We start from the raw sequence: 15,488 nt of genomic DNA, 5'->3' as shown, positions 1-15,488 counted from the left end.
CCTTCAACTACTAAACATAACCAGCTGTGGGGAGAAGCATGATTTTTACTTGATTGAATGCAGCAACACTATACAATAATCTAGGGAATGGAAGGAAGAAACTGAATTTCTAGATGAAAAAGCGGGGACAAATTTAGAATTCTAGAACAGAAATCCTTGAATTTGTCTTGTTATATCTGCCTACTTTTGTAGGTACGAAGAAGTAGACTCCGCTTATCCCTGAGTTATCCTATCAGTTCTTGTAGCTCAGTATTTGCATCCTTCTACTGCATAAACTCGTTTGTCCTTTTCTGAACAGTATCAGGTCAAGCCACTGCCTGCATGAAAACACTAAGCTTACTGTTCAGGGAAAACAGGCTACGGCTACAGACAAGACATTGTTATACATAAAAAGTCAGTATATTAAAACCCAGAGTGTTCTCTAGTCTCTTTCCGATGTTGTTATTCTGCAAATACCTTTAGTACTGGGAGGTAACATTTTTTTCCAGGCAGAACTGTAATTTTCCAGTTAGTAAGGTCTTTTTAAGACTTTGATACTAAAAGCTAGAATGGGATGTGTTACTCTAAATCTTGGCTGCATATAGAATGGATTCTCTTTCTATTACCTCAATAGGATAACAACATTGAAACACCGCTAGTACAATTGTTCCCTATTACCGTGAAATAAAAATATTCCTTGATGAAAGAAAGTAATTGTACGTTTCTCAGCAACTGTGTGGTGCTCACATACTGTTCCCCTAATGAGACAAACCCAGGAAGATCAAGAAGTCATGTAATGATGAACCCAAACTATACAGGCACTTAGGAAAATTTGCATATTAGAGAAGTTCTTGCACTACTGCAGCAGGTTTGTAACTCCACACGCTTCTCCCTCCTTTTGTAGTGAGCATCATGGTGAAGTATAAATAGACTTTTTCTTTTCCCCGTGGTACCCTTGTCCACACGGGCTGTGGATCCCTTTCCTCAATGTTTCATCAGAGTGTCACTGCACTCACAGATCGCCGGTGGCTTCCATGGCTAAAACTGTGAGCAGGATCTTTAGTCTGTTTGCCACCGTCCTGTCCAGGAGTTGTTACCCTGCTGGGTACAAGGGGGCAATGGCCAGAGAAAGGTCCTGCTGAAGAGTCTGTAGCAGCAGATTCTTCCTCTGCCCACCTATTGAAGAAATAGTAGCCTTCTTCAGGTGTCCGTCTCCTGAGAGGATTCGCTTCAGAGGCAGAAGGTCCCTGACTTTCTGCGTCCCCATGAAACCCAGCTGCTGCCATCGGATGTAAAAATGGTGACACACACAAGTGGCTGATGTTTTGCTCCAGGTCATCATTAGGCACAGATGATCCTACAGGTGCACCAGAAGTAGTTTCCTTTCTTGATCTCAATTTCTGGATTTCAAGCTCCTGTTGCCCTCTAGGAAGGTTATCTAGTTGCTGTGCTTTCAGAATCAGAGATGATCCAAAGGTTCCTCGTAGAGCACAAATAAAGAACCTGATGAAAGAGGAAGAGAATGGATTGTCTTACCAGTGGGCTTCTTCCATAATCTGCGTCACATAACACAAATCCAGTTGCTAATTTTCCATCGTCCTACAGGCATCTGGTAGAAGCTTTATACCTGGTAGATGAAAGCTGGCTCCTGAATGTCAACTACATGTATACAGATGCTAAATAAATGATAATAGAACCATTTGATTGCTGAACAATGCAAGAAAGTTAGGCAGAAGCTCACCAAGAGATGCAGTATTTGAGGAGCTTGGTACGGTTATACTGCTAAAACAAGATAAAGAAGGGATCGTCATTTGGTAGATAACATAAAACCAGAAATTTAAAAAACTCATCTTGTGGATTTGCTCAGGAAGCAGTAAAAAACCCATGTGCCCTACCTGCCCTTTGCAGGACAGAGAACTTCTATAAGTATGCGTTATGTGCAGTGAGAGAGCACACATCCTCTCTCCATATCACGTCAGATTTTTCTGAAAACCAAAGCCTCTTTCAAAGCATCTTTCTAATAGGGTTTGACCTTTATGTATATGGCCTCAACACACATTTTGAAACAAGCATGGTCGGTCCCGCCACATCTCAGGTCTGGAACTGTGCAGTTGCTCGTTACTGTTGAGCAGCTGAGAGCGCGACTACAGAGAGCCCACGTCCATCTGCATCTGGTGTGGACCTCATTGTCCTCTGGCTTTGCCCTCAAGTTGTCCTCTATGTGTTCTGTGCAGATTCAGATCCCTTTCTTCTTCTTAGGCTTGAGGGTTTTAGTGCCTAACGCTGTGCGGTTCGTGTCCCGAAGCAAAGCTGAGAGGCAATTTTGAGATGCAGATGCAGAGAGGATGCACTGCAAAGGTACCATCAGAGAGTGTTCTGGGAGTAGCCCACACGCGGGCAGGGCACAGGCAAGCCCCAACGGAGAACCTGCAGGGTCTCACAAACCTCAGCTAGCACAGAAGGCAGCGGCAAAAGGAAGGAGAGCAAGGATTTTAACAAAACCTCATAGTAAAAAACCAGAATCTCAAACCTCCAACTGGTTTCTGAAGGAGATAAGGAGCAGGCAGCACGGTGAGATGAACCAACAGAAACTCAAAATTAAGTGTACCTTAACAGAGGGTGTTTTCACCACTGCTGTGATATGCTGACACAGCTCAGTTGTAGCAGCAATTGGGGGCTGAATGTTCTGTGAGCTGAGGACTCTGCAGAAAATAATCTGGGGTACCTACACGAAGGAACAATAGTTCTCCAGCTTTGAAGATCTCAAGATACAAACCTTTAAGCTCAGTATCCTACTGAGGCAGCAACAATCTTAACCTTGCTGAGTTCCCAAGATGGAGATATGAGTTCTCTAACCACGTGTTTGATGTAGCTCTCAGTAGAAAGCTCTCAGGGTTGAAAATGGTGTGAGGGCTGATAGGAAAATAAAAATCACGTGGGAACAAAACAGACTGGAAAAGGATGCCCTGCCCAGAAAACATGAGACCTTACTGAACTACTTGTTGTTTATCCTGACCTGAAATTATATCATGTAACATGAAATCACAAGAGCCTCTCAACTCAAATGAGGAAATAACAACAACAATATGAAGAAAAATATTACCTAGTCTTAAAGGTTCCTTTCTAGGCACAGTTTGGGCTCAGATCCTAATGCCTTGGAGCACTTACAAAATCAGATACTACAAACATTTTCCTGATTCTTGCAATACCGGTGTGCTGCACTACTTCATGACAACTAGGATGAGGAGACTAGCAAGATAGTCAAATAAACCATTTTTTTTCATCTTCCAAGCAAAAATAAAAAATTTAAGCAAGTGGGGCAACTCAGACAAAGCATATCTGCTTAAAAATGATTAAGGTACGAAGCATCAAGAGTAGTAAGGTTACCATAGACGTATATGGGAACAGAATCATCATGTTTTACATCCAGATTGTTTTTCAGCAACCTATCAAAAGAATTATCCCTCTCCAAATATTATTCAGCCTCAGTTAAAGCTATCTTTTACGTACCCAATTTGTTGCACAGGGGAAAACTAAGATTCTGGATGAAGAAAATGATTTGATATGGAAAGATGTTCTTAAATTCGGCTTAGTAATGCACTGTCATATACTAAAGAAACCGAACACATTTTGTAAGTCTCAAAGCTTATGGAATATTCCAAAGCCTACCTTTCTAACCTCGATCAGCCCAACAACATTGAGTTCGTAATGGCGAACAACTACGCAGCAGATTTGTACCAGTAAACTCTGAAGTAGCCCAGAAAGAAAGGTTTTCCTGATGGGAAAGCAGAAGCAGTAGATATACAGCAACTTACCCAGGGTTATACAACTGAATAAATGAATGGTTTATGAACTGAAAACGTGAACCCAGGCATTGAACTTCCACACTGATCACCTATGCCTGTGCAACACGGGTGCCTGACATATCTCACATCTATATACATCATTATCGTTATTTCACTCAAACGCCTGCAAATCCACAAAACGAAAATGGAGAGGCAAAGAGGGCATCAGGCAAACCTTGGCAGGAGCGCGACGACCGGGGTGAGAAGACACAGTAGGTAGAAGGTGGGGTCTGCAAGCTGCTTCTCCATAATCCAGTAGGGGTTGGCGGGAGGGTTGCAGACCATGCAGGCGGCGTTGTAGATCAGAGAGAAGACGAGGTAAAGCACCACACTGCCGACCATCGCTACCAAGTGGAACAGGGTCTGTAAGCACAACAGCGCGAAATGACAGCGACGCTTGTGAGGCTCTGGCTCTGAGACGGGAGGATGCAAAGCAGGATTAGAAAGAACATGTCCAGTAGGTCCGTGCTGCTCATAAGTGTAGCAGGAGAGATACCTGGAAATGAACTTACAGAACAAGTGACAGAGAATATAGTTCTTTAAGAAACGCGTCGACACATAATGGCATACAAATCGTGTGCTGTCCTGTCCGAAGGCACAGCAGCAGCAAGTTCTGTCACTGTGCACACGAAGGTATTATCCCAAGGCTAATGATCAATTCTGGCACATTGTGAATCCTCAGTGCATCTGTTACTCACCTTTTGTGACCCAGAATTCGGGTGAATGACTCCGAAAGACAATGCCATGTCTACACAGTATGCCAGGTTCAGAAAAGAAAAATAATCGTGTGAATAGCACAGGCCAAACACATACCCACGTTTTCATTTCCAGAGCCTGGTGCAAGAGAATGGTCAGGAGGGAGATGGTGTTGATGGGGTTTCCAAAGGAAAACACATCTATGTCAGAGTCCTCGTACGCCTAGAAAACAGGCAGAGAGACTGTGATGAAAGCTGACTATTCAGCAGTGCTTTTTTCTATTTTTTTAAGGAGAACAGGAGAAGAAGAATATTAATGACTTCAGTACTTACCATATAGGGGACAAAGAAGCAAATGAGGCTTTGATAGAAGGCATCCAACATCGTAATAATAAAAGTTGACAGCCTGTATATCTGCAGGAGTTCATAGATAACAGTCATTATTATGATGGGACACACATCTCTAGTCTGTCCTGCAGACATAATTTCTGTCTGTTTTTCTTCCATTCAGACTATTGATTATAGCTAACAGGTCTCCCTTCGTGAATAAATGCCTCCTGAGCAGCTGATTTAGACCAAAGCCATATCTCTAAACAGCCATTTTCTCTGTGCTAACTAAAGACAGACCTTAGGAAGATTAGCCAGTCTACTAAGGGTCTTAAAAGATGAATGTCATGAATGCCCCATTGCTCCGCAAAGGACCCCATTCCTCAAATTCATTTGCAAAGCTCTTCCTAGAGCCATAGAAATGGTCAAAAATCCTTTCGGTAAGGTTCCTTCCATCAAAAATCTCTTTTGTGACATTTTGACTACTTGTCATACGCCAGCTCCAGTGGAATAGGATGCGTTATTGGAGTGACAGAAGGCTGGGCTCCTCTTGTTTCAGTGTAGACAAAATGCCAAAGCAACAACAATACTTCTGCAAAACAATAAAGAGCATATATTTCTCATACATGTGAGGTCCAAGAGCTCTTAAGGAAAGGGACAGAAAGTCCTACAGAGAATCCTGAAAATCCTGCACTCCCTCGCCTAGGTTTTCGAAAATATCACTAAACACGATGCGACCCACCAGTGCTTACCAGTGCTAAAAATCACAGTCCAGGATAATGAAAGCAGGTGTTAGGAGAAAAAAAAAAAAGGAGAGAGAAGAATTCCTAAGTACCCAGCAATTTTATGATTTAAAACTAAGGCCACATCAAATTTTGCTCATTAATGTTTTCATAATTTCCTATGAAAAATGTTAATGCAATTTGAGATTAAGTGCTACTGTACTGTATGTATGTGCAAACCCAGTTATGTATGTCTGTATGTGTGCTCCTCACAACCAGATCAGACTGATTCTCTGAACCTGATAGGCAATCTGAGGTAAAAACATAACATATTTCACGCATATTTTCTGAGGGTTACCAATATTGACAATTCAAAGAAGATTATAAATGAAACAGTTCATGCCTGGAACAGCGTAGACACCAAACAGCGACAAAATCCTTTATGTATTTAACATGTGTATTTCTGAACCTGAGAGTAAAAATCACCCGTAGGTTTGCTTATTGATTTAAGGGTTTGTGTTTTCTTATCGCTTTTTTGTTGTAATCTTTAACAAGCTTCTCTTCTTCAGTAGGTTGAGACTGTTTGAAGCACCAAATCTGAGCAGAGTTTAATCAGGGACCAACTAAACTATTTTACCCTCATTCCTTACATTTCTTATCCTGTTTTATTTATTTCTGCCTATGTCTTCACTGAGAAATTTTCTATGTATATGACATGTACACACACACACACACACACATATTTGCTCCATCATCTTTTCTTCAGATCAGAAACACCAAACACAGGGCTGATTCACTAGCACATGACCTTACCCATTCTCATGCAATACGCTGGTACCAAACTGGATCGCCTTGTACATTCAATGGCAGAATAAGCCCTCCCATCTCCATCTTTCAGCTATGACCGAGCACTCAGCCCACTTCCAGCAAGCAAGTTCAATCCTACGTTCCTTACCAGTTCTTCTGACAGCTGCAATTGTACCTTCCTTACGTGGATATCGGTAAACCAGAAACCATAAATGGATCTCATGGTTCCAGCTAAGCCTAAACTCTTCTCTTCCCTCCCTCCTCAGAAAGCCAAAAAACCTGGTGGTTTTGTGGTCCTTTGGCTTACCAAGCAGTTATTTCAGCAATCAAGACATACCTCTGAATTTTGTCCATCCTTGTACAACTCGGGCAAACCCAGAAGTGTTTCTGCAGAAACGTCTCTATCCAGGACTCCAAAGAGAAGAGGGGGTATTGAGGTGAAGAAGAGATTGAAAAAAATCATCTGCCAGTAATCTATCATCGTGCTGCCTGAGAACCCGCAGAAGAACTGGTACCAGAAGAGCAGGTTGACGTAGTTCTGTGGAGAAGGGAATACAACCACAGCATCCTGTTACAGGCCGACCCGTGGCTGCCCACAAGCGCAGAAGCACATCCCTCATGCTGATGTGGTTTCATTTCTCTCTGGGCTGCAGCAGTCGTGAAGCTGCACCTTTCCTGAGGCCTCTCCTTTACATCCTCTGTCTTCCCCCATGCTGTTCCCTGCTGTTGCAGCTGAGCTGGACCCGTTAGTTTGGAATGCACAGATGGTCTCTGTCTCTCGTAGTTCCACCTACGAGTTTTATGTAGCTCATAGGTTATTAGCAGAGCCTCCCAAACCCACACCACTTTAGTTAAAGGTACTGTCTGTAGACAGCTCTGCACTTTATTCCATAAAGCAGTGTATCTTAAGGGACTACTTCACACTGATCTGCTGTGACACAGCTTTTTAAAAAGCGTTAGGTTTCTTTAAGAAAAGACCAGAGAATAATTCAGTAAACTGCTCACAGCTCTGAGCACCAGAGTTTAAAATCCTTTTACAAACTGGTGGTCCGTGCGGAATCAAAGGTCTCCTGCTCCCTTATGATACTGGGGAGATAGCAGAACAGCAGCATCCCAGTCTGGACAGCTGTTCGCATTGCAAATGAATATCAGTTATTTTGAGCTCTAAAAGAACGCCCAATCGAGGGGAAAAAAAAGTTTCCCTTTCCACTGCGATTTTTAACAGTGATAGGAAGAAATCACGGTTCAAAATTATTAAAAAAACCCCAACCCAGATACTTTGAATTCTAAGTAAACAGTCTTCCTTGCTTAGAGTGTATTTCATGTCACATGGACTTGTTTGCATCGTCTTGTAGAAACTGTATTACTATCATTTCTTCCGCTTTACATTATTCTTCAATGCACAGCTCATTTGCATATACATGAAATTTTTAATAAAAATGCCAGATATGACTGCATCATTACTTGCAAGTGGTTCCTATAAAATTAAATTCAAAAATTCAGAGGATTCACAGGCAACCAATTCTTTGTGCAGAGTCATCTTCTATATTCCAGCACTAATAATCTGCTCTTCCTTATGCAAATTTTATTTTGAGACTCGTGGGTATTATTAATAAAGTTTCTTGAACTGCCATATAAAAGTTAGTAAGCCTCGAGTCCCTTTTCCCTCTGGAATAATACTATTTCAAAATATATTTAGAACCCACATTTTCCTCAGTGCTTTATGCAGCACATTACTAAGCAGGAGGTAGCATACCATAAACTTGCAAAGTGAAGAAGAAGGCACTGTGGCTTCGTAAAAAGTAAGAGGGTATAATCTGCAAAAAACAAAACCAAAACAAAAAAACCCTCAACCCGGGACTGATCCTTGGCTAGGATGAAACCAGAATTTAAATAACATTACCACATTTTTGTAGAAGAAGTAAATCACCATCTTTGCCAGGCGAGCATAACACCAATGTCCGTGGACAAGAAGAAGTTTTTTGAGATGCTTAAATCGGGATATTGCAAAGTCACTGGCCATCACAGCCTTTGGTAAAAAGAACAGAAGTTAGTTTACAATGTGTCTTTTTCCCACCCAGTATGATGAAATTGAAGCACGGACACTGAAATGGTTTCCTGCTATTGAATATTGCAGAAAAAAATAACTTTGAGAAAATAGTTGGAGCTATCTATCTCTGCAGAATTCTCTATCTTAGGAGAACGAAAGGGGCATGTGTGGGAAAGAAGCTGGGGCAGAAAACACTGAAAGAGAGTCAACAAAACCTGGAAATGCTATAGCAGAGATGATTCAGAAGCCAGATGCTAACTGACACTGGACAGACATCTGCTAATTTTCCAGGCTTATGAGCAAACACACGTTTGTCCACGCATGCTAATTGTTGGCTCAAACCACACTTTTTTGGCTGGACCCGTAATTATGAACTGCATGTTAATTTACGACAGTAATGATGCCAACTTGCATCTTTAAGATGACACTCGAGTACAGGGCTGCTATGAAACCTATTAAGCAGCAAGAGACCCCGTGACGGAAGAGGAAAGGAAACAAACTGAAGGGATACCTGCATGCCTTCCTGGCCAGATATTCCTATTCCAACATCAGCTGCTTGAATCATACTTACATCATTTGCACCATCCCCTAGAATGGGAAGACAGGAGGGAACAATAACTGTGCAAGAAAGCGTGCTTAACACAAAACGCCGATATCAGAACAAAAAGAAAAAACCCAACCACGCTGATAAACAAGGGCTATTCTGTATTACCACACATCTTAACTGACACTCGGCATCAAACCATCATGACCTCTAGGCTCTGGCCTTGGCTGGAAGATGCCCCTTCCCATGAGAGCTGGATCCCTCAGGCCTAAGGCCAGCACTGGGACTGGCCGGGTGGTGGCAGGGACACCCCGACACCATCCACATCCACAGTGTTTCACTGGTTTCTGCTTGGTGAGCTCCACACGCTCAGCAACAGGCTTTGCAGCACCCTACTTCGCTGAATTCCCCAAATTGCATGGCAAATCTGATGGCAGTTGGCAATGAAAGAAGCCGGTTTCAGGAGTTCTTCTGCTCATTTCAACTTGCGGCAATATCTTAAACGCGTAACCAAATTTCCGTGGGACGCGCAGCCGTGGTTGCGTGTTACGTGGAGACTGTGAATCAGGTTAGCTGGCAAAGCAGCGTAAATGAAGTGGAAGGCTGAAAGCTTATCGTTTGAACTCTGAGCAAAGCAAGAAATACTAAAATACATTAGGCACTTCCTTCTCTGTTTGGTCCTCAGAGGTATAATTTTTAGTTTTAAGTCACAAAAATCAATTCTGCAAGGATTTTAGTGGGATGACTTCCCAAAAGCGGAGCAGGAAAATCAAAGCATTTCACATTATTCGGACGTAAAAGGCAAATGGGTCCGCACTTAATACCACTCTGGGGATAACACCGTTTTCACCAGTTGGGAAATCTGACAGGAAAAGGGCTTTTGTGAAAAGACAAACCAGTAACTACTGTCGACTGCTTTCCATGCCCAGAGCTCGGGCGTTCTGGAGGGAAAGTGCACACACGACTGTGGCGGTGTGCACGAAAGGGACTGCTGGGAGAGGCTGAGTCTGGGCTGCCTTCATGTGGTTATTGATCAGTAAAGAGCATCCAGTGCTGTTTCCCCCCGTATCTGTCCGAGAGGAGGCATGAGAGATAGCTCACACAACATAATCCACACATTTCCATAACGCCCAAAGAAGGAACCCGCTTCCCTCTCTCTCCTGTGAGACTGAAAATGGAGGTACCTATGGAGAGGGTCATCACTCGAAGCTGCCTTCGGACGAGCTTGACCACCATGCTCTTCTGCAGCGGGGTGGAGCGGCAGCACAGCACCGCGCGGCAGTGCCTCGTCAGCGCCAGGAACTTCCCCTCCAGGCCCCCCTGGAAGATGACGCTCAGCGTCCGCCCGTCCACCACCAGTCCCAACTCAGGGCTGGGGGCCTCGGGGGCTGAGAAGGCTGCTGGGACGACGTCAAAAAATTTCCTCTGTGGTTTTCCAACCTCGTAATTCTTTCTCGCCTCTTCCAAGGTTAAATTCAAGAGAGATTCACACGTTTCCTGAGAGAAAACAGAAGAGGTTCCAGAAATAGTTATCTCCGTCTCCCTTCACAGCCCTGCACTCACAAAGTGCTCGTTTGTACAGGCGGGCCACTGGGTTTAAGCCTATCAGATAAACATGAGGGAAAACTGCCTGAGAAACGCTCTGATTCATCAGATTGGAGATTATTTCAACGACGTCACCAAATCCTTCAGTGCAAACGCTGCGTGTCTTATCAGCGAGTGAGCTGTAGCAAGAAATTATTTTAAAAGAGAAGAAAATAATCTTCACATTAGGAGGACATGTTTGTATTTGCAATGCTGAGAATACAGAAATAGAGAAAAATCCTTTTTTTTTCTAGAGGGGATTTTAAAAATTTAGTTCCGATATGGATGGTTTGCAATATTACAGCATTTGCTTCCCTAAGAAGTAAACTGCAGCAGAGAAACAAGATGTTCCGATTTTCAGAATCACCCAGTCACTGACGCTTTGGCCTTTTCTAGGACACAAATCAGGTGTGTGCCACAGTGAGGGACAGAAGTAAAGCTTGCTGCTCCTCAGCACTGGGTCTCCAGCACAGAATTCTTCCCCTCGTCACCGATTTGCCCGACCGCGGACCCAAGTCCCCTTTCAGATGCAGACACCCGGAGCTGACCCAACGTCCCACCCAAGCAATTTCAGGGGAGTGCTTGACCCCTCCAGCACAGACCTCCCGAACTGGCACACCGCTGTCAGAGAAAACCCAGAACCATCTCAAAGTTATTTTGCTGCCTGCTCGTACTAAAAGTCCCCCTTCTGTGGCATGGCCCTGCATACACCTGAGGAACAAATCACTCCCTTTTCTACCTTTTCTGTCAGCTTTATTGAGTGATGATTCAGTTCTAAATGCTATTTTCACTTCATGTTGCATAAGGTACATGTGTAGGAAGTTTGCAAGATTTAAATTACACTTAAGTGGGAGGTTCTGGAAAATCAATGTACCTCTGACATCTAATAAAAAGCTGCCTCTAGCCTGCACACTGAAAATCTCCGAAAAATATCAAATAAGCAACACCTTTCTGTGAACGAACCAAAAAATTGCAGTGGAAATTCCAGATTTGTCTTGGCTTATCCCTCTAAATAAGTCCCCCAAACTACCTACTTGCGTTGCTTCTTCCTGGAAGATATTTAATTTTCCGTGTTTGAATAAGCCGCTGGGCTCAGGGGGGAGAGCCCCTTCCCACCGAAGCCACCCCAAGGGTTAACTTCACGTTTAATTAACGGGTTAAACGCTTTTACGTACGGCTTGTTTTCCCCTGCAGCTGCCATCGGGAGACACTTTTGGAGCCAGTGTCCTCGGCTTCACATTGAAAGGGTGGGAGCTGAAGCTCCCCGTGGAGCCGCTGCAGCGCCCGCCGAGCCTCCCGCATTCGCGCGAGCGTCCCGACGCGCGCAGCCTGCGCCGAGGGCCATGCGGGGGGCAAGTGCAGGCGCCTGCCAGCCCCGGAGCCAGGGTGGTCTCCTCTGACACCAACCGTCTTCTAATCCCCGTCCTCAATACGTTCATCCTGCCCTCCCCTAAAGCAGGTGCGGGGACCAAATGAAATTCCCCACTGGAGCAAGGAGTGCGTTCCAAGCCAAACCCCGTGTCATCTTTGCACGTTTCCCTACTTCCATGACGTTAAAGGAGAAGGACATTTGCATAGGATTTTACTCCTGTTTGGAAAGCTACTAGCTGCAGACAAAAGCAGTTAGAAAGCAGGCCATCCAACTGCTCTACACAACTGCCTATCACAGGAAAAACAGTATTTTAACAATAATTCATCCTCATTATAGCTGTATAGAAAAGGCAAGCTTGTATCGGCGACCCCCTTTCTGTGGGGAGAAAAGCTGAGGCAACCAAGACCGGTGACTTGCCTAGCCCTGGGAAGAAGCCCTGCCTTCCATCCTCCTCCTCCTCCTCCTGTCTCCCCAAGGCGCAGCTCATCTCACGGTCACCCCGGTTGTCGCTGAGCACGAGCCGCGAGCACGCACTGCGCATAAGGACCGAGCAGGACACTGGGTAAAGGGCAGCGGCTGCTGCGGGGGCATCCCAGGGCCATTCTGGGCTGCGTGGGGAGGAAGGGGTCATCAGCAACAAAATAAAGCAGAGGGCAGCACAGCCGGCATTCTGGACGCTGCTTTTGGGGCGTTAGAAATGGTCAGGGGTGGCTTCTCCTTCGCAAGCGGGTCTGGTTTAGCCGTAACGCCTGAGCTCCCCCTGCCCTAAACCCACCTCACGGAGCCATCGCCTGTCCCACCAGCACGCCCAGCAGGACGGGATGCCAGGCTGTGTGCGGCAGCGGCCGTGCTGCTTTCCAGGAGGGAGGCACGGCTTTCCCAGTTCCCCTTCAAAAGTTGGGGCTCTGTTTTTTTTCTCTCTTCCGCTCAGACGGTTTCGGGAACGGCCGTAGTTGCACCACAGATTGTTCACCGCGTTTTAGGGAGTCACGGGAGCTGGCAGCCGCGCCCTGGAAGTGGTTGTCCCCATTTTGGGGTACGCTTGCTTTGCCTGCTGCCTGACCTTCTGACTGCCCACGGAAATTCAGGGAGGATCTGTGCACACCAACAACTACCTGTGCCACCGTGGAACGTCGGGAAAGCCACTGCGTGTTTAACTGGCCCACAAGAGCTATATTTAGATTTGGAAGAGGGTGAAATGCTGCTTACACAAAAAGATACTGTGTTCAGCTGTTCACTAATAAATTTCTGATTAAGCCTAATCCTATCAGGGATCATGCGACTAGAAACCTCTCAATTTAATGAAATCTACACTTGCATACTCCTTCCACACTGACTCATACAGCGCTTTCCAAATGTCTTCCTACAAATATCACCTGGGGTTAAAATAGTATCATAACCAACATTTGCATTGCAAGGTGAAAAGCCAGATTTCAGTATTATTACGGAATCAGGCACTTTGACTGCGTATTACCTTCCTTCTAAAGCTTGCTATTCAGATGACTTTTTTTTAAAATAATATTTTTATTTGGAAAAATCATGGTACTTTAATCGAATAAAACTCTACATAGCTGCCTTGCATTCCAGCTCATCCTGTTACGTGTGGGCTAAAGAGATCTGACCCAGCGCTGCTGGGTGGGTTTTGGCGGGCTGTTTTCTGGTGTCGAACGCCGCCTGAAGCTGAACAGTGCCAAGCTGCAAGACACAAAGAAAGGCGAAGACAGCAAATTCTGGGCGTGTCCCTGTACTCACCTTATTTTCAGTGTTGATGGTGAAGACAGTGTCTCTCTGCTTCAGGAGTTTGCAGGAATACGCGATGTTAACTGCTGTTTCCTGCTTGTCTCCTGTCAACACCCAGATCTGGATCCCGGCCTCTCGAAGAGCCGCAATCGTGTCGGGCACTCCATCTTGCAGCCGATCTTCAATCCCTGTTGCTCCTGGGCAAACAGAAAAAGCAGCAGTGAACTAGTTTTCTTTCATTTGGAAATCATTGTTGCTATTTTCTTTTTGGCCTTTGACTTCCAGTCGTGATCCCAAACTTGTCAAGAGCTGAGCCAAGGTAGCGCCCAGCAAATAAACACACAGGCACAAGACCTGCGCTTGGATTGAGATCTGAATGCGGCAGCCATCAAGATCTGGCTCTTCCTTTTACTCATTGCTAGAAAAACGCATTTCATTTCTTCTTCATCATCCAAAAGGACGATGTAGTGGGAGAGGAATTACACCACATGCATTTTTAAAGTATTGGATGAAGTCCCACCAAAACACCCAGGAAAGATGAACTTTGACTATTCAAACAAGTGCTACCCCTGTTGTCAAGTTATATGCTTCACCCATCAAAGGGAGAAGAAACAGCACAGTAAGTTTTCTTTTTAAAAATGCGCAAACGTAGGAGCAGATGCCAACCACCTTCTGAATGCTACAACGCTGCTCTCCTGCTCTCTTCCACTAGGGGTCAGTCTGGAGATGCGGTAACTGTGATACGTTAAAGATGGGTATTGATTTAAGCTAAAAGAACACTTTTTGTGAAATAAAGTGTGAACGCACACAGAGCCTTAAGAGTTGGCAAAGGTAATAGATTCTGACAAGATCTACATTACCTCTTATGCGGTTCTGCTTATGGCATTTACTGTTATTACTCTAATTTTTTAAATCACTGCAGAGATTATGATAAGGCATAGTGCTAATCGCCTGCAATCACAGAAATTCAGGATAACGAAGTACTGGCACAGATTGTATTCACTGAAAGAGGAGTCTGAGAGAACTCTGAAAATAGAAGTCTTAAAGAACAAAATGTTTGGAAACAAAACAGAAAAGAAAGCACTGAAGTGCTCTCTAATTTAACAGAATAGTGTTGTTAGACACAGCGGTGATGGATGATGCACAAGTGCCAATGAAGGTAAGCTTTAACATGAACTATCCTGTCACAAAGTCAGAAGGCAAACACGATGCTGCAACGACAGCAGGAATTCCCTAGCAAAAATGCCTACGTGTGGACAGCAGTTTCAGTTACCGTTTTTTAAAATTCAGGAGAATCACCAAAATTCCCTTGGAATTTGCACTCAGAAGGGAAGTTACCCTACAGTATGTTATAGGTTTATCTAGGGATGCAGACACGTGATCGAATCACGGGAACTTCGTTACCTACTGCGCCCGCTGGGCCACAGTAGCAGCTGCAGTTCGTGTTCTTTGCGCCTGGCTCATGATGGCTTCAGTTGGCTTTTTCAAAGTCACTGCTGCTCAGAATGCACGAGAACTCGTTCAGACACTGTCATTGGACTCTCTACCCTGGCCCTGAGATTTTGAAACCTTAGAGGAAGTCTTTTTGATATAAATTAGTATAAGCTGTTGTCTGTCTGTCTGCCAAGAATATCACAAGAGAGCAAGCGATACTTCATGCAATGACAATTCTTATTTTTAGCTACCCAGCAAGGTGAGCTTGGTCTCCAGATGCTGCGCTGTCTCCATTAACAGCTCTTCCCTGTTGTCGATCGCAGCTTCTGCCTCCCGACGAAAATTGGCCCATTTCTGAAAGTCATCTTCATTCAAGACCTGCACAACAC

General features: G+C 44.5%; 1 protein-coding gene across 1 annotated transcript in view; it reads right to left on the bottom strand.

Moving 5' to 3' along the window:
- Positions 1–224: 224 nt before the first annotated feature.
- The window catches only part of ATP10B (ATPase phospholipid transporting 10B (putative)), a 54,413-nt gene continuing 39,149 nt past the window's right edge, over positions 225–15,488 (bottom strand). The window contains exons 14-23 of the mRNA XM_075442132.1: positions 15,351–15,477; positions 13,678–13,862; positions 10,154–10,466; positions 8,937–9,013; positions 8,279–8,404; positions 6,713–6,913; positions 4,853–4,933; positions 4,638–4,742; positions 4,000–4,187; positions 225–1,482 (exon numbers count right to left, since the gene is read on the bottom strand). Of these exons, the coding sequence (XP_075298247.1) occupies positions 975–1,482; positions 4,000–4,187; positions 4,638–4,742; positions 4,853–4,933; positions 6,713–6,913; positions 8,279–8,404; positions 8,937–9,013; positions 10,154–10,466; positions 13,678–13,862; positions 15,351–15,477 (1,911 nt within the window). The 3' untranslated portion in view covers positions 225–974. The remainder of the gene's footprint in view (positions 1,483–3,999; positions 4,188–4,637; positions 4,743–4,852; positions 4,934–6,712; positions 6,914–8,278; positions 8,405–8,936; positions 9,014–10,153; positions 10,467–13,677; positions 13,863–15,350; positions 15,478–15,488) is intronic.

The sequence above is a fragment of the Opisthocomus hoazin genome, chromosome 23 (genome assembly GCF_030867145.1).
Source record: "Opisthocomus hoazin isolate bOpiHoa1 chromosome 23, bOpiHoa1.hap1, whole genome shotgun sequence".
NCBI lineage: Eukaryota > Metazoa > Chordata > Aves > Opisthocomiformes > Opisthocomidae > Opisthocomus > Opisthocomus hoazin.
The sequence above is the reverse complement of the archived record's forward strand: the minus strand, read 5'-3'. Positions and strand labels throughout refer to the sequence as shown.